This window comes from Oncorhynchus gorbuscha, linkage group LG22, assembly GCF_021184085.1.
Source record: "Oncorhynchus gorbuscha isolate QuinsamMale2020 ecotype Even-year linkage group LG22, OgorEven_v1.0, whole genome shotgun sequence".
NCBI lineage: Eukaryota > Metazoa > Chordata > Actinopteri > Salmoniformes > Salmonidae > Oncorhynchus > Oncorhynchus gorbuscha.
In genome coordinates, this window is record NC_060194.1 from 21,236,345 (window position 1) to 21,259,408 (window position 23,064).

The window sequence follows — 23,064 nt, forward strand, 5'->3', positions numbered from 1 at the left end:
ATTTGATTTACATTAGCCTGGTGTTAGAAATAATTTATTCCAAGACGAGGGAGAGTGATCTCGCGATATTTCTGCCTTGGAGACAAGAACGCTAACACTGGAAACAGAAAGCAACAAGGTAAGTTTACTATTTTTTATTTAGTAGCATGTTAGTTCCTCTGAACAGTTGTAAAATGTAGAATTTAAGCACAAAAGTAACGTGCATTAAACAACTAAGTGAATGGTTTTACTGAGACGCTGGACGTTACCCAATTCCGGTTAACGTTAGCTACCGATGCCAGGCAATTGAGGCAACCAACCCACGCTAGCATCCTTCTTGCAAACCGGCTAGGACGCAAAATACTTATAGCCCAGACATACAGTATTTCACTGACAACTTAATTATTCCCTCTGTTATTACCTTTCAACTTCTAGATAAAGTTCCTCATGGAAGAAACCGAATCAGTGTGGAATATTATCTCGGAGCATGTCCCAGAGTCAGAGCTCTCAGAGATCCGGGTCCTTCTTGGAGATGCTCTGATTGACATATACACAGAGATGTATTCAGAGGTAAGGACAAACACATCTCTGTAGTGATTGATAACTGAGCATGAGCATTTTTCCAAACATCTGAATTTAGGTAGCAATCAACAATAGCTGCAATTAACACTTGGCCCCCCCAAAAAGGGTGGAATACAATCGAACAACGTGAAACTATGGACATGCCATCATTACAGGCAAATCACGAGAAGGCATTTGTAGTCTTTGAAGTAGCTCCAATTTAGCTGCATTACATGAGTGAGGCTATACATACAGCTATGTAAGACTAGATCCTCAGATTGTTCCAAAACAACACACTCATTGTGGCCCTTGAGACTATCTTTAGGCCTACGCACTGTTTGTTCTGGAGCCTGTTCTGAAACCACACATTTCCTGTCTAGGTTATCATACAGTTATGTTCTGATAGGGGCAATGGTTTTAATATCCATACTAGCTCAATTAGTTCCATATTAGTTCAATAGTGTAATTACATTCAAACTACACAGGCCAAATTACTAATAGAAGGAGACCCCTGGAATAGAGTGAATAGAGCATGCATATGACACAGGCCCTCAAATTAGCGAAGCAAGTCAGGGGACCAATAAAGGGGTTGAGAGGGCTACCCCTGTCTTGTTGCAAAGACCATTAAGGGAAAGGTAGTACAACTGAATGCCTTCAACTGAAATGTGTCTTCGGCATTTAACCCAACCTCTGAATCAGAGAGGTGTCTTCGGCGACCGGGGAACCGTGGGTTAACTGCCTTGCTCTGGCAGAACGTCAGATTTTTATCTTGTCAGCTCAGGGATACAATCCAGCAACCTTTCGGTTACTGGCCCAACACTAACCACTAGGCTACCTGCATTATGATCATATACCGAGTCATACTGTTTTTATACAGTATACATTCCATGGCATAGATGACATGACCAGGTGAATCCAGGTGAAAGCTATTATCCCTTATTGGTGTAACTTGTTAAACCACTTCAATCAGTGTAGATGAAGGGGAAGAGAGGTTAACAAAGGATTTTTAAGTCTTGAGACAATTAAGAAATTGATTGTGTATGTGTGCCATTCAGAAGAGGAATGGGCAAGACAGAAGATTTAAGATGCCTTTGAAGGGGGTAGTAGATGCCAGGCACAGCAGTTTGAGTGTATCAAGAACTGCAATGCTGCTGGGTTTTTCATGCTCAACAGTTTCCTGTGTGTATCAAGAATAGTGCACCACTCAATGGACATCCAGCCAACTTGACACAACTGTGGGAAGCATTGGAGTCAACATGGGCCAGCATCCCTGTGGAACGCTTTCGACACCTTGTAGTCCATGCCCTGACAAATTTAGGCTGTTCTGAGGACAAAAGGGAGTGCAACTTAATATTAAGAAGGTGTTCTTAATGTTTTGGACATTAGGTTCAAGACTCTTTAGATATCCAGGAAGGACTTAATATTTCTAGTAAGTATTAGAAGGTAGCCCTATTCACACAACAAGCCTTACATTTCCCTCATTCATTTTGTTTAGCTTTTTTCCCTGTAGTAAATTAATGCTTTCCCTCAGCATTAGATCTCTAGATGAGAATCATAGTAATACTATCCAGACTGGCCCTCTCCATCAAGGTCACCATTGTTTGAAGCTGTTCAGAGACAAATAGCCAGCTCCTTTCAAGTTTAACACAGGATATGACACAAGACATGTTTGCTTGAATCTCTGCCAAACCATGTGGGTTTGAGCTATCATGTTCTCTAGACATTTGTAATGCCTGTGTCACTGGGTATGGTTAAGGTACAGTCAATGTTTGGTTTCTTAATGGATAGCATGAAAAAGCAATAATTCTTTTTTTAATAAAGAAAAAAACATACTTAGCCTATTTCAATTGTTTATCACATTCAACCTCTTCAATCTACATGTTGAAGTGAAGTTAACATGTCAATAACCCAGTTTAACTGCACTGGAGTTCCTCCCCCATTTCCTCTGATGGGTTTCACTTGGAGATTTACACAGCAAGGAGCAGCTTGTTACTGTTGTTAGCATCCTGGGGGCTCACACCATAAACACCTAAGTGGACAATGGCTGGCTGGGGAATTACAGGAAGCAGTGTCGCTGCCTGGCCGGAATTCAGCTAGACATAGTGGTAGTGTATGTGCAAAACACTGGGATCGACCGTGTTTAAAGTTCTCCTCTGGACAGCAGTGGGCTTTGAAGTTGTCCTCTCCGTGGAGAATAGGAAGTGAAGGTCAGGGACCAAGTGTAGAAAACGTTAAGACTCCAGACTCTTCTTTACCAGCGCTGTTGTTTCTACCACAGGCCAGATTATTTGCTTCACTTTTTCTCTTTTCTCTTTCTCTTCCTGTCTGGCTTAGAGTTGCAATGGGAGGGTATATTACTGGAAACTATCAATGTTTACCTTTAAACTGCCAGTAAACTTTTTCAAGGACATCTAGTGGCCCTTTTGGGTTCTTCAGATTATCACAGGTGTCTAGAATTATCTCTGGCCCTCTGTGGCCTTAGCAGATGTAAAACATATAATTAAATAAGAATTTTAGAATGACCAAGGTGTAAAACATTCTGAATATAAACCATTAACTTAGTGAATTGGTGTTTATTACGAGGGTTTCAGCATGAAATATATATATATACACACACACACACACACACACACACACACACACACACTGGGGCAAAAAAAGTATTTAGTCAGCCACCAATTGTGCAAGTTCTCCCACTTAAAAATATGAGAGGCCTGTAATTTTCATCATAGGTACACTTCAACTATGACAGACAAAATGACAAAAAAAATCTAGAAAATCACATTGTAGGATTTTTAATGAATTTATTTGCAAATTATGGTGGAAAATAAGTATTTGTTCAATAACAAAAGTTTATCTCAATACTTTGTTATATACCCTTTGTTGGCAATGACAGAGGTCAAACGTCTTCTGTAAGTCTTCAAGGTTTTAACACACTGTTGCTGGTATTTTGGCCCATTCCTCCATGCAGATCTCCTCTAGAGCAGTGATGTTTTGGGGCTGTTGCTGGGCAACACGGACTTTCAACTCCCTCCAAAGATTTTCTATGGGGTTGAGATCTGGAGACCGGCTAGGCCACTCCAGGACCTTGAAATGCTTCTTACGAAGCCACTCCTTTGTTGCCCGCGCGGTGTGTTTGGGATCATTGTCATGCTGAAAGACCCAGCCACTTTTCATCTTCAATGCCCTTGCTGATGGTAGGCTTTGTTACTTTGGTCCCAGCTCTCTGCAGGTCATTCACTAGGTCCCCCCGTGTGGTTCTGGGATTTTTACTCACCATTCTTGTGATAATTTGACCCCACGGGGTGAGATCTTGCGTGGAGCCCCAGATCGAGGGAGATTATCAGTGGTCTTGTATGTCTTCCATTTCCTAATAATTGCTCCCACAGTTGATTTCTTCAAACCAAGCTACTTACCTATTGCAGATTCAGTCTTCCCAGCCTGGTGCAGGTCTAGAATTTTGTTTCTGGTGTCCTTTGACAGCTCTTTGGTCTTGGCCATAGTGGAGTTTGGAGTGTGACTGTTTTGAGGTTGTGGACAGGTGTCTTTTATACTGATAACAAGTTCAAACAGGTGCTATTAATGCAGGTAACGAGTGGAGGACAGAGGAGCCTCTTAAAGAAGAAGTTACAGGTCTGTGAGAGCCAGAAATCTTGCTTGTTTGTAGGTGACCAAATACTTATTTTCCACCATAATTTGCAAATAAATAAATAAAAAATCCTACAATGTGATTTTCTGGATTTCTTTCCCCTCATTTTGTCTGGCATAGTTGAAGTGTACTTACGGTGAAAATTACAGGCCTCTCTCATCTTTTTAAGTGGGAGAACATGCACAATTGGTGGCTGACTAAATACTTTTTTTGCCCCACTGTATACATTTTTTTCACACTTTTATTTTACATTGCCAATATGTATTTGTTGTCAAACTATTGGCAGTTGTGAACATAGTCAATAGTTGGAAGAGTTGCAGTTGATTAAAAATAATGCCATTATTGATTCGATTATTTTTTCATTAATTTGGGACGACAGGGTAGCCTAGTGGTTAGAATGTTGGACTAGTAACCGGAAGGTTGCGAGTTCAAACCCCCGAGCTGACAAGGTACAAATCTGTCGTTCTGCCCCTGAACAGGCAGTTAACCCACTGTTCCCAGGCAGTCATTGAAAATAAGAATATGTTCTTAACTGACTTGCCTGGTTAAATAAAGGTAATTTTTTATTTTTTTTTATTAGTGTAATGAACACGATGGGAGACAGAGAGCTGGTTTCAAGCCCAGGGCGCAGCAGGTGTTTATTGTAAAGGACCACAGGAGGAGGCAGGTAGCTGGGTCCAGTGGCAGGCGGAAGGTTGTACACAGGGGATCTAAAAAGGCAACAGTACAGGCAGGGAAAAGGCTAGTAACGTAGTCCGGGAGATCAGGCAATAGGTTGATAACAGGAAATCCGATAGGCTGAAGTACATACAGGGAATAGGCAAAAGGCATCGTTAGTGAGGCAGGCAAAAACTATCATACACGAGAGGATTACGGGAAAACCAGTGCTTCGACTAGAAGTGTGTCACAAAACAAACAATCTCTCACAATGTTGGGGGGGGGGGGCAAAGAACTGAACTAAATAGTGTGTGATAATTACATACAGGTGTGTGAACAGGTGATCAGAATTAAGGTGATTGGGATCTGGAGAGTGAGCTGCGTTCAGGGGATCTGCGTGTTTGAGAGTGTGAGTTGGAAGCAGATGTTACAATTAGGCTATTTCCTGTTGAACCATATGGTCTATCTACTAGAAACTCATGGACAATATGGATACAGATTTAAAAAATGTGTACTGTATGTATGTATGTGAATATATTAAAGTTATTCAAGTATAAATTACCATTGCCATAATTACAAAAATGTCTGAAGTTTCTGGTAACTTTAGTAAATTACTGGTATTTTTGCAACCCTAGTCTGGCTACAGTTTTACTACACTTTATATTTTTCCAGCAGTAGCCACTTTAATAGCTTTTTCCCTGAAGGAAGTGTTTTTAAAGAATATGGTTTAAACTTGTTGGGGGAAACCAGCCAACTGAAAACACATGCAGTAGTTTTATGCCCAACAGTGGTCAGGGAACAGAACTAAATAGAACACCTCCATTATAGGATGTCTATGGGCCAGGGTCTCAATTGAATATCATGTACATTTCGCAGGCCTTTCTGATACTGTATCTCATAATTCATAATGACTCATCACTCTTTATTGTAAGCCTAAAGTTACACAGTGTTGTCTCCTGATGTCCTATCCTGTGTCTCCCCATGTTTCCTACTGCCAGGTCACTATGTGGCAGCAGATTTGGCGGACGTTGCGCCTTAAACAGGGTAACACGCCGAAGGCCCCTCGCTGCCCCCTGGCGGACCCCCCTGCTATCAAGGAGCTGCTGAAAGCTGAGATCCAACTGCTGCTGGCCACTGTGAGAGAGAGAGCAGCCCAGGAGGGCAGGTGAGGAGAAGACTCCTGTGTGATTTAAAAAAAGACATAGTGCACAAGTAGTGCACTATGTAGGGAATTGGGTGCCATTTGGGACAATACCCATTAAAACTTCTTAAGGATGACGCAGAATACAGTTCCCATGCAGGAACATCAATCAGCGGAATTTCAGAGCGCCACCTATAGTTTTTGATAAAACTCAAACTTTCATTAAACTTTCATTAAAATACACATTCAAGGTAGTGAATTAAAGCTACACTCGTTGTGAATCTATCCACCAAGTCAGATTTGTAAAATGCTTTTCGGCGAAAGCATGAGAAGCTCTTATCTGATAGCATGTACCCCCAAAATACTGCAACGTCACCTAACACGACAGATTTTGCGGCAGCCGGCGCTACCCAAAACGCAGAAATAAAATATAAAACATTCATTACCTTTGACGAGCTTCTTTCTTGGCACTCCTAGATGTCCCATAAACATTTATTTGGGTCTTTTTTTCGATTAAATCGGTCCATATATAGCCTAGATATCGATCTATGAAGACTGTGTAATCAAGGAAAAAACTGAGTTTGATAACGCAACGTAATTTTTAAAAATTAAAAAAGTTGACGATAAACTTTCACAAAACACTTCAAAATACTTTTGTAATGCAACTTTAGGTATTAGTAAACGTTAATAATCTATCAAAATGATCACGGGGCGATGTTTATTCTTTAGCTCCACGTCTTGAAATCATGTCCGGATATTTCTCAACCAAAACATCCTGTCGGAGACCGGAAGAAATCGGCTCCCTTGTTTCGGTTTGACCAAGAAACAAATCCGAGACAAATGACAAGACTGTTGACATCGTGTGGAAGCTGTAGGTATTGCAACCTCGGCCCCATTTAATGTGGGTCACTTTTAACAATTGGTTGAAGTTGCGCATGGATATATTTTCCCATTTTCAGTGATCAGATTTTCCTGCACTTTTCGATGAAACGCACGTTCTGTTATAGTCACAGCCGTGATTTAACCAGTTTTAGAAACGTCTGAGTGTTTTCTATCCACACATACTAATCATATGCATATACTATATTCCTGGCATGAATAGCAGGGCACTGAAATGATGCGCGATTTTTAACAAAAAGCTGCGAAAATTCGCAGCCTCCCTAAGTTAAGTCCTAAGTAACAACAACATGTTTATGGCCTATTAATCATTGTTGCCAACTTGTTTGAATATCAGCACAAGAAGCCCTGGAAGAAAATACTATTATAACGCTTTGGGCATTCCTTCCCCTTCCTTTTATTGTTTTCTCTTCACGTTGGAATTGATAAAACATTCAGTAAATTGTCTTACACCAACACTTCTTCTTATATCACGATGTTTGATTAGCCTAGTACTTTAATTTTTGTGATAAAAATATGTTAACATTTTCATTCACCAGACAGAGGACCAAGGAGAACGTGACGTTGTTGGGTTGAATGTCTGGATCTCGTTTCCCAGGCCATGCTTCTTCCTGTCTTTCTCTCCCTTCCTGTCTCCCTGCCGGTCTTTTTTAGTTCCAGGTGATAACTGTTCAGACCCCATTAGAACCATTGAGACTTTTATTTCCACTGGAAAAGGGTTGGGTCTAGTAAATAGAACAGAGTATAGGGAATACCTAATCAGTTGCACAACTGAATGTATTCAAATGAAATGTGTCTTCCGCATTTAACCCTGAATCAGAGCGGTGCGGGGGGCAGCCTTAATCAACGTCCACGTCATTGACGCCCGGGAAGCTGTTGTTGGGGGTTAACTGCCTAGCTCAAGGGCAGAACGCCAGATTCTTTCCATCTTGCCAGCTTGGGGATTTGAACCAGCAACCTTTCGGTTACTGGCCTTATGCTCTTAACCGCTAGGCTACCTGCCGCCCCACTAGAAGACAGTAGAAGCTAATGTCACAAGATGTCTGCAAATCTCCTACATTTAAGTACTGTTCTATACTGTGTAGCCTAAAGAAACAAGCCTCCCAGATTTGATTGGACTTTGGATGCCAAATGTGAGCCCCTATTTTTATACCTCCCACCCAACAATAGTCCTGCACCCGGATGAGCCCGTTTTGTTGCACCCGGATGAGCCCGTTTTGTTGCACCCGGATGAGCCCGTTTTGTTGCACCCAGATGAGCCTGTTTTGTTGCACCCGGATGAGCCTGTTTTGTGCAACAAAAAGCAGTAATTTACAGGTACCCATGTGAAGGAAGGCCTTTCCATCTCTCAGCAACCGGTAGGAAGCTCTGAAGAATGTAGCTCTGCCTCAACTCTTCCCGTATAATTAGAATTGTGTAACTTTTTGGGGGGTAAAATCAAACAGTTACTAAAGATTGTTTCCAATTTATGTGATGCACCAGTTCAGTATTTTGGCAGTGGCTATCTCACAAAAAACAAATACATAGCTGTAATGTAACATAAAATCAGACCGCCTTATCTTCAACATCAGATTTAGCTGAGACTATGAGACTATTCAAGGTTATTCTATGAATGTGTATCCTATTTATAGTTATAGAACCAAATCCAACCATTGAGGGATTATTTCACTTAAAACAAACCCCGGCGGCACATCCAGTCCTGTGGACAGATCAACGAGGTGAAGACTTTGGGTATCAGTGCCATGTTAACCCTGCTGCCACGTTATGCTTTTGAACATCTGCCCAGTTCCAACCACCCTGCTGCCTGCCGGTTGGTCCTGTTGGTCTCTGCCTCTGCCCTGTGTTTGTGGTTGTGTCCCAGATCAAATCAAATGTTATTTGTCACATACACATGGTTAGCAGATGTTAATGCGAGTGTAGCGAAAAGCTTGTGCTTCTAGTTCCGACAATGCAGTAATAACCAACAAGTAATCTAACTAACAATTCCAAAACTACTACCTTATAGACACAAGTGTAAGGGGATAAAGAATATGTACATAAAGATATATGAATGAGTGATGGTACAGAGCTGCATAGGCAAGATACAGTAGATGGTATTGAGTGCAGTATATACATATGAGATGAGTATGTAAACAAAGTGGCAAAGTTAAAGTGGCTAGTGATACATGTATTACATAAAGATGCAGTAGATGATAGAGTACAGTATATACGTATACATGTGAGATGAATAATGTAGGGTATGTAAACATTATATTAGCTAGTATTGTTTAAAGTGGCCAGTGATATATTTGACATCATTTCCCATCAATTCCCATTATTAAAGTGGCTGGAGTTGAGTCAGTGTGTTGGCAGCAGCCACTCAATGTTAATGGTGGCTGTTTAACAGTCTGATGGCCTTGAGATAGAAGCTGTTTTTCAGTCTCTCGGTCCCAGCTTTGATGCACCTGTACTGACCTCGCCTTCTGGATGATAGCGGGGTGAACAGGCAGTGGCTCGGGTGGTTGTTGTCCTTGATGATCTTTATGGCCTTCCTGTGACATTGGGTGGTGTATGGTGGAACCCTATACCCTACATAGTCTAGGGCTCTGGTCAAGAGTAGTGCACTATGGCTGTGTTTACACAGGCAGCCTAATTCTGACCTTTTTTTCACTCACTTTTTCACTCTGAAAAATATTTGATGTGAAAAGATCTGATGTGATTGGTCAAAAGACTAATTAGTGGAACAAATACCAGAATTGGGCTGCCTGTGGTATGCCTTGTCAGTTGGGAGTAGGGTGCCATTTGGGATGCTGCCTGTGTGTATATCCCCCATGATCCCCTGTCTTTGATTAACTAATTAAGACGTCACTGTAAATCAGATGAACTCCTTTCAGGACAAAACTGCTGGATTATTTCCCTTTAATATTGCTCCAGGTTTGGGCGTTTCTCTTTTTCCTTGCCAAATTCTTCCTACCCAAAGGAAACTGTTGAGTTGACTAAATACCCTGCAGCCTAGGTATTTTTAATGAACAAGGGTATCTCAGTAGAGCAGCTAGAATGAATCTTTCTTTGAAAGTGAACTGATTTAATGGACCTGGTTGGCAGCTGTTTGGACCACCTCTCCCCTTGTGTGGTCGTCCCTCCGTGCCATTGTCTTTGTGATTTTGTGGTTGGCGTTCTCAGTGCAGCTGCACCAGTTCCATTTTGGAGAAATAGAGGGGGTATGCTGAATTCCCATTGATTAAAGACCCTACTCTGAATAAATAGGCTTCAAATGGTGGTTTGATTTCTGAAAGCGGGCCCAAGGAGGTCCTAAATTCACAGAACGGAACTAGCATAACAATTGGAGCTGGGAAGTGGGTTAAAAGTAGTTGTGTGTGTGGTGTAATGTATTTTACAGCCGTAGATGATCAATCTTCCAGGATGGATGGGGATTTGAACAGTCTTTTTTTTGTGTATTGTTAACATGGTGTGGTTTTTGATGTCGTGGCGGGCATCTATGCCATATTTGTGAACTGAGATTAGGACTCCTTCTCTCCCGGGGATTAAGGTACTTAGTGATCTATACTACACTGCCTCACAATGTAGCCTTTGTTCCTGTCATTACAGCTATACCGGGTAGCTCCACAAGCAGCCTGTCACTGGAATGGGACCGTTACATCTACTCACTCCCCCCCTCCACACACTCTTGATTTATTCACCACACACCACATAACCGCAGCCGCAAACAACACCGATACAAAGTCACAAGCACAAATATTTATAACTTCTGGTTGGTCCCCCCTTCTGAGTCTAGGATAAATAATCAATCTCTGTTGCTGGGCAGGGGGTGTTATCATCCCAGCTTGAGTCTGGAACCTTGGTTCTCCTCCACGCCTCTCTCAGGACTTCTTACATTTACATTTACATTTAAGTCATTTATTCTTATCAGACAGGAGAGGCCTAGAGTAAGGGAGTCCACATTCTTGCAGTCTACCACAGTCCACTAGATAATTATTCATCTCATACACAAAGAGCATAAACCTAACAATACTTTCAATCCCTAATAATATGTATAAACTGTAGATTCATATTAAGACCATTTACAGTAATGGTAAAGAACAGTGAAGATATTAGACAGTGAAGATATTAGACAGTGTTATAGAATAGTAATTACAATCTATCAGCCCTAACTCCAGAAACTTTGCTCCTATTCAACCCTTATAGAATAATTATTGGCCTCAGAGACAGGCCCTCTTTGTACTTTCTCTCTGCCCAAATACAATGCACATGTTCCATCTAACCCATAACACAATAATACATCTACTAGGCTAATTATACAATTATAAACAGATCAAAACTGGCTCAAGTCCGTAGCCAACACTATGCTACGGCATTGTTACTTGGTTTGGTAACCTGACAGTGCAGCTCAAAGCCTAAATCTTGAGACTGACCAAGACAGCAGGGAAGATTACAGGTATGACACTTCCCTCCAGGAGACCATCCTCAGACAGGCCATTAAGGTCATATTGGACCCCACACATGCACTGAACGTAGAGGACAATACATTATTATCATATATCAAAACAGGCCGTGGTCTAGAAAGTTGGCTTTGACCAAAAGGATAGGGTGTATTTTGTAAGTTTCTTAGGGGGGTAGCAGACTAGCTGCCTGTTTTCCACTTCGATTGAGCTGTATTTCTCCATAATGTGATTTCAAAAAGGGGGGTTGGGCATGCTTGGCCAGCATCTGCAACAGCCTTTTTTCTGGAGATCAAAAGCGTTTCAGCAGGTGCAGGTAAATGGTAGTGTCCACTCTGTGGCAGCCTCCTGATTTAAATCCCTCAGCGTAGTAACACAACATCCCCACTTTGACGCAGCTGGCTGTTCTCAACCATAATCCAACAGACCTCGTTCCAGGGCTGGTGACTCTTGGAAGCAGGACTGCTGCTGCTCTCTCCATCGCTCTCTCTCCTCTCCATCGCTCTCTCTCCTCTCCATCGCTCTCTCTCCTCTCCATCGCTCTCTCTCCTCTCCATCGCTCTCTCTCCTCTCCATCGCTCTCTCTCCTCTCCATCGCTCTCTCTCCTCTCCATCGCTCTCTCCATTGCTCTCTCTCCTCTCCATCGCTCTCTCTCTCCATCGCTCTCTCTCCTCTCCATCGCTCTCTCTCTCCATTGCTCTCTCTCCTCTCCATTGCTCTCTCTCCTCTCCATTGCTCTCTCTCCTCTCCATTGCTCTCTCTCCTCTCCATTGCTCTCTCTCCTCTCCATTGCTCTCTCTCCTCTCCATCGCGCTCTCTCCATCTCTCTCTCTCTCCATCGCTCTCTCTCCATCGCTCTCTCTCCATCGCTCTCTCTCCATCGCTCTCTCTCCATCGCTCTCTCTCCATCGCTCTCTCTCCATCGCTCTCTCTCCATCGCTCTCTCTCCTCTCCATCGCGCTCTCTTCTCTCCATCGCTTTCTCTCCATCGCTCTCTCTCCTCTCCATCGCTCTCTCTCCTCTCCATCGCGCTCTCTTCTCTCCATCGCTTTCTCTCCATCGCTCTCTCTCCTCTCCATCACGCTCTCTCCTCTCCATCGCGCTCTCTCCTCTCCATTGCGCTCTCTCCTCTCCATCGCTCTCTCTCCTCTCCATTGCTCTTCTCTCTCTCCATCGCTCTCTCTCCTCTCCATCGCTCTCTCTCCTCTCCATCGCTCTCTCTCCTCTCCATCGTTCTCTCTCCTCTCCATCGCTCTCTCTCCATTGCTCTCTCTCCATTGCTCTCTCTCCTCTCCATTGCTCTCTCCTCTCCATTGCTCTCTCTCCTCTCCATTGCTCTCTCTCCTCTCCATTGCTCTCTCTCCTCTCCATTGCTCTCTCTCCTCTCCATTGCTCTCTCTCCTCTCCATTGCTCTCTCTCCTCTCCATTGCTCTCTCTCCTCTCCATTGCTCTCTCTCCTCTCCATTGCTCTCTCTCCTCTCCATCGCTCTCTCTCCTCTCCATTGCTCTCCTCCTCTCCATTGCTCTCTCTCCATCCTCTCTCTCCATCGCTCTCTCTCCATCTCCATTGCTCTCTCTCTCTCCATTCTCTCTCTCTCTCTCTCATTGCTCTCTCCTCTCTCTCCTCTCTCCTCTCTCTCTCTCCATCTCTCTCTCTCTCTCCTCTCTCAGCTCTCTCTCTCTCTCCATCGCTCTCTCTCTCCATCGCTCTCTCTCTCCATCGCTCTCTCTCTCTCGCTCTCTCCTCTCCATCTCTCTCTCTCCATCGCTCTCTCTCCATCGCTCTCTTCTCTCCATCGCTCTCTCTCTCTCCATCGCTCTCTCTCTCTCTCCATCGCTGCTCTCCTCCATCGCTCTCTCTCCTCTCCATCGCTCGCTCTCTCCCTCCTCTCTCTCTCCTCTCCATCGCTCTCTCTCCATCGCTCTCTCTCCATCGCTCTCTCCTCTCCATCGCTCTCTCTCCTCTCCATCGCTCTCTCTCCTCTCCATCGCTCTCTCCTCTCCATTGCTCTCTCTCTCTCCATCGCTCTCTCTCCTCTCCATCGCTCTCTCCTCTCCATCGCTCTCTCTCTCTCCATCTCTCTCTCCTCTCCTCTCTCTCTCCATTGCTCTCTCTCCATTGCTCTCTCTCCTCCATTGCTCTCTCCTCTCCATTGCTCTCTCTCCTCTCCATTGCTCTCTCTCCTCTCCATTGCTCTCTCTCCTCTCCATTGCTCTCTCTCCTCTCCATTGCTCTCTCTCCTCTCCATTGCTCTCTCTCCTCTCCATTGCTCTCTCTCTCTCTCCTCTCTCTCTCTCTCCATCGCTCTCTCTCCTCTCCATCGCTCTCTCTCCTCTCCATCGCTCTCTCTCTCTCTCCATCGCTCTCTCTCCTCTCTCTCCATCGCTCTCTCTCCTCTCTCCTCTCTCTCTCCATCGCTCTCTCTCTCTCTCCATCGCTCTCTCTCCATCGCTCTCTCTCCATCGCTCTCTCTCTCTCATCGCTCTCTCTCCTCTCCATCTCTCTCCATCGCTCTCTCTCCTCTCCATCGCTCTCTCCTCTCCATCGCTCTCTCTCTCCATCGCTCTCTCCTCTCCATCGCTCTCTCTCCATCGCGCTCTCTCCTCTCCATCGCTCTCTCTCCTCTCCATCGCTCTCTCTCCTCTCCATCGCTCTCTCTCTCTCCATCGCTCTCTCTCCTCTCCATCGCTCGCTCTCCTCCATCGCTCTCTCTCCTCTCCATCGCTCTCTCTCCATCTCCTCTCCATCGCTCTCTCTCCTCTCCATCGCTCTCCTCTCCATCGCTCTCTCCTCTCCATCGCTCTCTCTCCTCTCCATCGCTCTCTCTCCTCTCCATCGCTCTCTCTCTCTCTCTCCATCGCTCTCCTCTCTCTCTCCATCGCTCTCTCTCCTCTCCATCGCTCTCTCTCTCCATCGCTCTCTCTCCTCTCCATCGCTCTCTCTCCATCGCTCTCTCTCTCTCCATCGCTCTCTCTCCTCTCCATCGCTCTCTCTCCTCTCCATCGCTCTCTCTCCTCTCCATCGCTCTCTCTCCTCTCCATCGCTCTCTCCTCTCCATCGCTCTCTCCTCTCCATCGCTCTCTCTCCTCTCCATCGCTCTCTCTCTCTCTCCTCGCTCTCCATCTCTCCTCTCTCCTCTCCATCGCTCTCTCTCTCTCTCCTCTCTCTCCATCGCTCTCTCTCTCTCCATCGCTCTCTCTCTCCATCGCTCTCTCTCCTCTCCATCGCTCTCTCTCTCTCCATCGCTCTCTCTCCTCTCCATCGCTCTCCTCTCCATCGCTCTCTCTCTCCTCTCCATCGCTCTCTCTCCTCTCTCTCTCCATCGCTCTCTCCCTCCATCGCTCTCTCCCTCCATCGCTCTCTCCCTCCATCGCTCTCTCCCTCCATCGCTCTCTCTCTCCATCGCTCTCTCTCTCCATCGCTCTCTCTCTCCATCGCTCTCCTCTCCATCGCTCTCTCCCTCCATCGCTCTCTCCCTCCATCGCTCTCTCCCTCCATCGCTCTCTCTCTCTCCATCGCTCTCTCTCCTCTCCATCGCTCTCTCATCGCTCTCTCCATCGCTCTCTCTCTCTCTCCTCGCTCTCTCTCCTCTCCATCGCTCTCTCTCGCTCTCTCCATCGCTCTCTCTCCTCTCCATCGCTCTCCTCTCCATCGCTCTCTCCTCTCCATCGCTCTCTCTCCTCTCCATCGCTCTCCTCTCCATCGCTCTCTCCTCTCCATCTCTCTCTCCTCTCCATCGCTCTCTCTCCTCTCCATCGCTCTCTCTCCTCTCCATCGCTCTCTCTCTCCTCTCCATCTCTCTCTCTCCTCTCCATCGCTCTCTCTCCTCTCCATCGCGCGCTCTCCTCTCCATCGCTCTCTCTCCTCTCCATCGCTCTCTCTCCTCTCCATCGCTCTCTCTCTCCTCTCCATCGCTCTCTCTCCTCTCCATCGCTCTCTCTCCTCTCCATCGCTCTCTCTCCTCTCCATCGCTCTCTCTCCTCTCCATCGCTCTCTCTCCTCTCCATCGCTCTCTCTCCTCTCTCTCTTTCTGCGTCATTGCTTTAATCTTTTCAGCATGGGAGTCATGAAGATGCATGAAGATTAGGACGGGGGATTTGTCATATTATCCCTTCCTGTCTAACTCCACAGTATGTTGGGGGTTATTTGTATGTATCTATTTACTTTCAGGGATGCAGACGCAGACTTGTTCCGGTACAGTCCTAGTGTGGTGAATTATGCCTTGGGTGTCCCGAGCAACCGTTGCGACACTGTGAATAGTAGGCCTACCTCTAGTGGAATACAGTTCAGCCAGAGTCAACATGTTGGAAGGTTAGTCTAACTGTTAAGAGTTAGAAACATTCCCACACTCTAATACAAATGTTACAACACAAGAGGAAAGCGTGCAGCTGAAAACACACATGGTGTATTTCTTGTTATCTGTCATATGGATAGACCTTAGACATGCGTTTCTGGTTCCACAGGTCCTGTTCACAGAGCTCAGTCACTTCTACTACCAACCAAGGTGACATTGATGCCATGAGACACATGCTGAACATCACCCACATAGACGACATTGTGGCCCACCTCAAGTAAGTGACTAATTCCATCAGTGCAACTGTATAAAAAAAAATCAAAGTAGAGATTTGTAGGCAATAATCCCTATAAAATGCAACCCATTTGAAATGAGTATTGTGATAGTCAGTAGTAGTTTTAGTACAGTATGTCTGGCATCAATGCAGGGGAGCTGGGGGAGATGAGGAGGGGTGAAGGCTGGGGGACAACCTGCCCTCTCCTCTCTCCATCCCCCCACAGAACAAAAGCCCCCATTGTAAGAAAGTGAATACCAGATCTTAGCATGCAGAAGATTCCTTTGCTTCTAAAAAATAAAGAAGTGCATCAAGTCTACAATAGTTATATAACTGAGAAAGAGAAATATGCCACTGCTCCCTGAACACCATAAGAAAAGTCTAAAAGTGGATATGGATGTAGTGGTCCCTTTGTGGACTCAGTCTCTGCTTTTGGCTGTTTAGGATTCAAGGTTGTATTCTGTGAAAACAGGCGGCCGGGTTCCTGGAAAGCTGCCCCTTGATTGCATGCTAAGTTAGAATACACATTTTATTTAGTATTTGTTTAACGTTTTTCACTTTTCTTTAGTTTATTCGTTTTAATTAAATGTCTATCAATTCATATGTTCAAACAGTCATTAAATGCTATGGTTTTAGAATTTGACGAACAGTTGTGTCCTCTCCTCACTACCAGATCAGTCCTGTCAGAAGAATGCAATGTGCTGAAAAGACAAGTTCAGTTTCTACAGGTAAGATTCGGTTCGATTCCAGTCAATACCAGATAGTTATTTTGGAAAATAACACTTTTTTTTGTTCCAATTGAAATATTGCCTGTGCTCTGAGAAAATGTTCTGCATGTGCAGTAGTCTGTTGCACTGAGATACAGGGTCTGCTGTACCAAGGGTCTGAGCTATAGCCAGACGATGATATGAGAAAATGTTCTGCATGTGCAGTAGTCTGTTGTACTGAGATACAGGGTCTGCTGTACCAAGGGTCTGAGCTATAGCCAGACGATGATATGAGAAAATGTTCTGCATGTGCAGTAGTCTGTTGCACTGAGATACAGGGTCTGCTGTACCAAGGGTCTGAGCTATAGCCAGACGATGATATGAGAAAATGTTCTGCATGTGCAGTAGTCTGTTGCACTGAGATACAGGGCCTGCTGTACCAAGGGTCTGAGCTATAGCCAGACGATGATATGTATTTGTATTTATTATGGATCCCCATTAGCTGCTGCTAAGACAGCAGCTACTCCTCCTCGAGTCCAGCAAAATTAAGGCAGTTTATACAATGTTAAAAACATTACAGTACATTCACAACAGATTTTACAACAGATTCTTAAAATATATATATATACACACTACAGTTCAAAAGTTTGCGGTCACCTAGAAACGTCCTTGTTTTTTAAATAAAAGCACCTTTTGTTGTCCATTAAAATAACTGGAGTTGAGTCAGTGTGTTGGCAGCAGCCACTCAATGTTAGTGTTGGCTGTTTAACAGTCTGATGGCCTTGAGATAGAAGCTGTGTTTCAGTCTCTCGGTCCCAGCTTTGATGCACCTGTACTGACCTCGCCTTCTGGATGATAGCGGGGTGAACAGGCAGTGGCTTGGGTGGTTGTTGTCCTTGATGATCTTTATGGCCTTCCTGTAACATCGGGTGGTGTAGGTGTCCTGGAGGGCAGGTAGTTTGCCCCCGGTGATGCGTTGTGCAGACCTCACTACCCTCTGGAGAGCCTTACGGTTGCCGTACCAGGCGGTGATACAGCCCGCCAGGATGCTCTCGATTGTGCATCTGTAGAAGTTTGTGAGTGCTTTTGGTGACAAGCCAAATTTCTTCAGCCTCCTGAGGTTGAAGAGGTGCTGCTGCGCCTTCTTCACGATGCTGTCTGTGTGGGTGGACCAATTCAGTTTGTCTGATGTGTATGCAGAGGAACTTAAAACTCGCTCCCCTCTCCACTACTGTTCCATCGATGTGGATAGGGGGGTGTTCCCTCTGCTGTTTCCTGAAGTCCACAATCATCTCCTTAGTTTTGTTGACGTTGAGTGTGAGGTTATTTTCCTGACACCACACTCCGAGGGCCCTCACCTCCTCCCTGTAGGCTGTCTTGTCGTTGTTGGTAATCAAGCCTACCACTGTTATGTTCCAATGACACATTGTGTTAATAGCTAATCCAAGTTTATACTTTTAAAAGGCTAATTGATCATTAGAAAACCCTTTTGGAATTATGTTAGCACAGCTGAAAACTGTTGTTCTGATTAAAGAAGCAATAAAACTGGCCTTCTTTAGACTAGTTGAGTATCTGGAGCATCAGCATTTGTGGGTTTGATTACAGGCTCAAAATGGCCAGAAACAAAGACTTTCTTCTGAAACTCATCAGTCTATCCTTGTTCTGAGAAATGAAGGCTATTCCATGTGTTAAATTGCAAGAAACTGAAGATCTCGTACAACTCTGTCTACTACTCTCTTCAAAGAACAACGCAAACTGGCCCTAACCAGAATAGAATGAGGAGTGGGAGGCCCCGGTGCACAACTGAGCAAGAGGACAAGTACATTAGAGTGTCTAGTTTGAGAAACAGATGCCTCACAAGTCCTCAACTGGCAGCTTCATTAAATAGTACCCGCAAAACACCAATCTCAACGTCAACAGTGAAGAGGCGACTCCGGAATGAGTTGCAAAGAAAAAGCCATATCTCAGACTGGCCAATAGGAAGAAAATCTTAAGATGGGCAAAAGAACACAGACACTGACAGAAAGATTTAAAAAAGTGTTATGGACAGACGAATCTAAGTTTGAGGTGTTCATATCACAAAGAAGAACATTTGTGAGATGCATAAAAAATGAAAAGATGCTGGAGGAGTGATTTACGCCATCTGTCAAGCATGGTGGAGGCAATGCGATAGCCTGAGGGTGATTTGGTGGTGGTAAAGAGGGAGATGTGTACAGTGTAAAAGGGATCTTGAATAAGGAAGGCTATCACTCCATTTTGCAACGCCATGCCATAACCTGTGGACGGCGCTTAATTGGAGCCAATTTCCTCCTACAACAGGACAATGACCCAGAGCACAGCTGCAAACTAAGAACTATTTAGGGAAGAAGCAGTCAGCTGGTATTTTGTCTATAATGGAGTGGCCAGCACAGTCACCGGATCTCAACCCTATTGAGCTGTTGTGGGAGCAGAAGTGCCCATCAAGCAAATCCAACTTGTGGGATTACCTGATTACCTGAACAAATTGACAACTAGAATGCTGTAATTGCTGCAAGTTGAGGATTCTTTGACGAAAGCCACATTTGAAGGACACAATTATTATTTCAATTAAAAATCATTATTTATAACCTTGTCAACATCTTGACTATATTTCCTATTCATTTTGCAACTCATTTCATGTATGTTTTCATGGAGAACAATTGCTAAGTGACCCCAAACTTTTGCACTGTAGTGTGTGTGACGCTGGGCCAATTGTGCGCTGCCCTATGGGACTCCCAATCGCGGGCCGGGTGTGATACAGCCTGGAATCCAACCAGGGTCTGTAGTGACAACACACATCTCCAACCCACTATCACACGCAGGACACATCTCCTGAGATGTGGGGACTAGGACAGGCTAGAACAGAGACAGTTTGTCAGTGTTTGATCTGTTAGGGATGTTTATTCCACCATTTCTGTGCTATGTTAAGCGCAATTCAAAGGCATACTCAAAAGTAGTTGACAGCAATTTGTACAAATGTAGGTATAATGTCCCACTTCTCCGAATGGGCAGTCTACGGTAATGACTAAATTACCACAATATCTCATGATCCTCGAGCTTGGAATGTATGTAGACTAGTTGACATGGTCACATAACACTGGTCTCAGTAGGAGAAAGATTAGACTGAGAAGGTGGTGTCGTGTGTTGTCCTTTTACCACTGCAATAGTAGGCTGTATTATTTTCACAGTAAAAGGGCTGCCATTTCTGTGAAACAGGGTTTGGGTTTCAAGTCGACGCTCCTTTGAGAAGCTGTGGGCTGTGTACATCCCAAATATTACCCTATAGTGCACTACTTCTGATCAGAGCCCAATGGGCCCTGGTTAAATGTTGTGCACTACATACCGAATAGCGTGCCATTTTGGAGTTTACTGCCAGTCTGGTATTCCATCTCCCTTGGCAGCAGCCTGAGCCAGGGTATAGTCTAACCACCCTCCTCTCAGACCTCACATCTAAAATGAATAGCCTCCTCTGTAACTAGATCCCTCCTTCTGTTTGTTTACATTTCAAAAACCAAGAGGATGGGCTAGGCACTCGACAAGCCTCCGCTAGCTAGACAGTGGGAAGTGAGGATGACGGAGAGCTCCATGATGCGTCAGTGGCACACAGTGAGACTTCACATAAATACCTCAAAGCAAAAAGCATGGCTGGTGGTGGGGCTCCTATAGCTATTACCATTCATTACCAGTAGTATTGTAAAATGAGGACCGATATGACCTGGCTGCCGGCAGAGTAAAGACCCTGTTGGTTGGAACTGTGGTTGATGCACTGAGTCTGGATATAGATGTTGAAAGAGAGACCAAATCCTTATGGAACGAACACTGCTGCTGCTGAATGGTTTAGTGGCTTGTTCTGCATGTAACACCCCTCTCCACCCAGCTTCCTTATTTGTCATTTGTTATATTATTACAGCTTAACGGTAGCTGGCTCCGGTAGTTCACCTGTTCTCTGGTGTCTTGTCTGTGGGATTTGTTCCTTGCAGGAGAGTGTGGAACAGGAGCACCAGACACAGCATGATGTCACTGAGGCTCCAGAGCCCACTGTAACAGGTGAGTGAAACACTTACAGTACAGTTATATAGTATCTGGATTGAACAATTCTTGTAACTTTACCAACATTCTCAGGTTTTAACAGAAATCCTATTTGGAATATTCCTTCCAAATCCAGCAATTCTCCAACCAGGATTTCCCCCCCCCCAAAATGTGGGTAAAGTTACTGTAATTTTGCAACCCTAACAGTAATACACTATCCTGGTTGACATAACATATCTATATTGGGCCAGCTGAACACCAGAACCCAGAGTTAATAGGGTTCAGATCTATAATAGTATCACGAGTTCTTCCGTAACATGTGAACTACACTGTCCTGACAATGACTGTCGGTCCCTGTTGAGGTATACATTAGTGTCCTAGGTCTTTTGACATGCAATGCACACTTCCTAAAAACCACCAAAAGCACAGTTGCTTTTCTTTATTGATGTATTGACCTGCCATAAATGACAGAGTCCTGAAAGTTCTGCTGTATCTCCAAGTCATTTAGATAAATTGAGCCTTACTACCATCTAGTGGTTTATTGTTGCAAAATACTTACTTTTTACATTTTGTAATTTCAACAGAATAACCAACAGAAGCCAATGTTGTCAAGCTCTAATCTGCAACAAATATTGAAAAACATTGCAACTTGAGTGAGTAGAAACAGTTAATGAAACTCCAGAAACACATCATCAGGTGAAAAGGGTAATGGTCAATAGAGTGTTAATTGAACTCAGTCAACAGGTATTACCTCTCCCCTCTCAAAGTCCTGTTATCTGGGGCTTTGTGTCCTGGCGCTAATTTCAAAAAGGTCGACCTGGCTTTCAGTCTTCTCACCATTTCCAATAGGATTGCGTGGTGTTATTGAACTTGTCAATCCCATTGGCATTGTTTCTCTGTCTAGTTGATTTGATCCAGAGTTGAGCCTTGCTGTTTTCTTCTCTGTTGCAGAGTAGAATGAATCCCTGGGAAGGTGTCTTTTCTGACCGACATCATTTGTAGCTTAATTAATGTGCTTTAAATTGAGGCCTGTCACTGTATACATCACAATGCCACCCTATTCCCCATGTAGTGCACTACTTTGGCCTCTGGTCAAAAGTAGTGCACTTAAAAGGGAATAGAGTGCAGCTTGGGACGCCTCCACAGTCACAAAGCCACAGCAGAGAAGAGCAGCCGTCTATAGGGGTAATCTGAACTCCTCTTCCTAGAAAAACTGCTCCACCACATCAGTCATTTATTTCCTTTTTTGTTAAGGGCCCCTGTGTTGGTGGTGGCTGTATGTCTTTCTGCCATTGGAAGTGTGGGTTGGAACCTGGCCCTGCCTGCCTGCCTGCTCTAGAATTGTGTTGTAGAAATGTGTGTGAGTGATTTTCTCCTGGTGTGGGTTGATTTGCAGAGCTTCAGAAGGAGAGGAGAGCCATCCAGATGGATATGAAAAGGCAGAGCCTCAGCCTCACCCACTGTCCCTCCTCCTCCCCTGTGGAAACAAGCCTGCAGATCAGATCCAGGTTGGCCTCTAGTCTGCCTATACTCTCCTTTCTAACAAAAACAAAATAACTATTTTACCACTTTCTGTTCTGTGGATTTACAGGCATTTCTTTGTCTGAAGGTTTACATGTGTACTTCCTAGACAAGAACAGTTCCTATTTGGTGAAAGTATCTGAAAGGATCATACTGCAGGGGCTCTATTCAATGACTTAGAATATGTGGACAACTACAAATACCTAGGTGTCTGGCTAGACTGTAAACTCTCCTTCCAGACTCATATTAAGCATCTCCAATCCAAAATTAAATATAGAATCGGCTTCCTATTTCACAACAAAGCCTCCTTCACTCACACTGCCAAACATACCCTTGTAAAACTGATTATCCTACCGATCCTTGACTTCGGCGATGTCATTTACAAAATAGCCTCCAACACTCTACTCAGCAAACTGGATGCAGTCTATCACAGTGCCATCTGTTTTGTCACCAAAGCCCCATATACTACCCACCACTGCGACCTGTATGCTCTCGTCAGCTGTCCCTCGCTTCATACTCGTCGCCAGACCCACTGGCTCCAGGTTATCTACAAGTCTCTTCTAGGTAAAGCTCCACCTTATCTCAGCTCACTGGTCACCATAACAACACCCACCCGTAGCACGTGCTCCAGCAGGTATATCTCACTGGTCATCCCCAAAGCCAACACCTCTTTGGTCGCCTTTCCTTCCAGTTCTCTGCTGCCAAAGACTGGAACGAATTGCAAAAATGGCTGAAGTTTGAGACTTATATCTCCCTCACTAACTTTAAACATCAACTATCTGAGCAGCTTACCGATCACTGCACCTGTACACAGCCCATCTGTACATAGCCCATTCATACAACCAACTACCTACCTCATCCCCATATTGTTTTTATTTTATTGTTTTGCCCTTTT

The 23,064-nt window shown here is 44.5% G+C and overlaps 1 protein-coding gene across 1 annotated transcript in view; it reads left to right on the forward strand.

Moving 5' to 3' along the window:
• Window positions 1–23,064, forward strand: part of LOC124009227 — a 25,374-nt gene continuing 2,310 nt past the window's right edge. Inside the window, exons 1-8 of the mRNA XM_046320810.1 lie at window positions 1–118; window positions 415–549; window positions 5,845–6,011; window positions 15,497–15,637; window positions 15,790–15,897; window positions 16,568–16,622; window positions 20,600–20,666; window positions 22,045–22,156. Coding sequence (XP_046176766.1) covers window positions 427–549; window positions 5,845–6,011; window positions 15,497–15,637; window positions 15,790–15,897; window positions 16,568–16,622; window positions 20,600–20,666; window positions 22,045–22,156 — 773 coding nt within the window. The 5' untranslated portion in view covers window positions 1–118; window positions 415–426. The remainder of the gene's footprint in view (window positions 119–414; window positions 550–5,844; window positions 6,012–15,496; window positions 15,638–15,789; window positions 15,898–16,567; window positions 16,623–20,599; window positions 20,667–22,044; window positions 22,157–23,064) is intronic.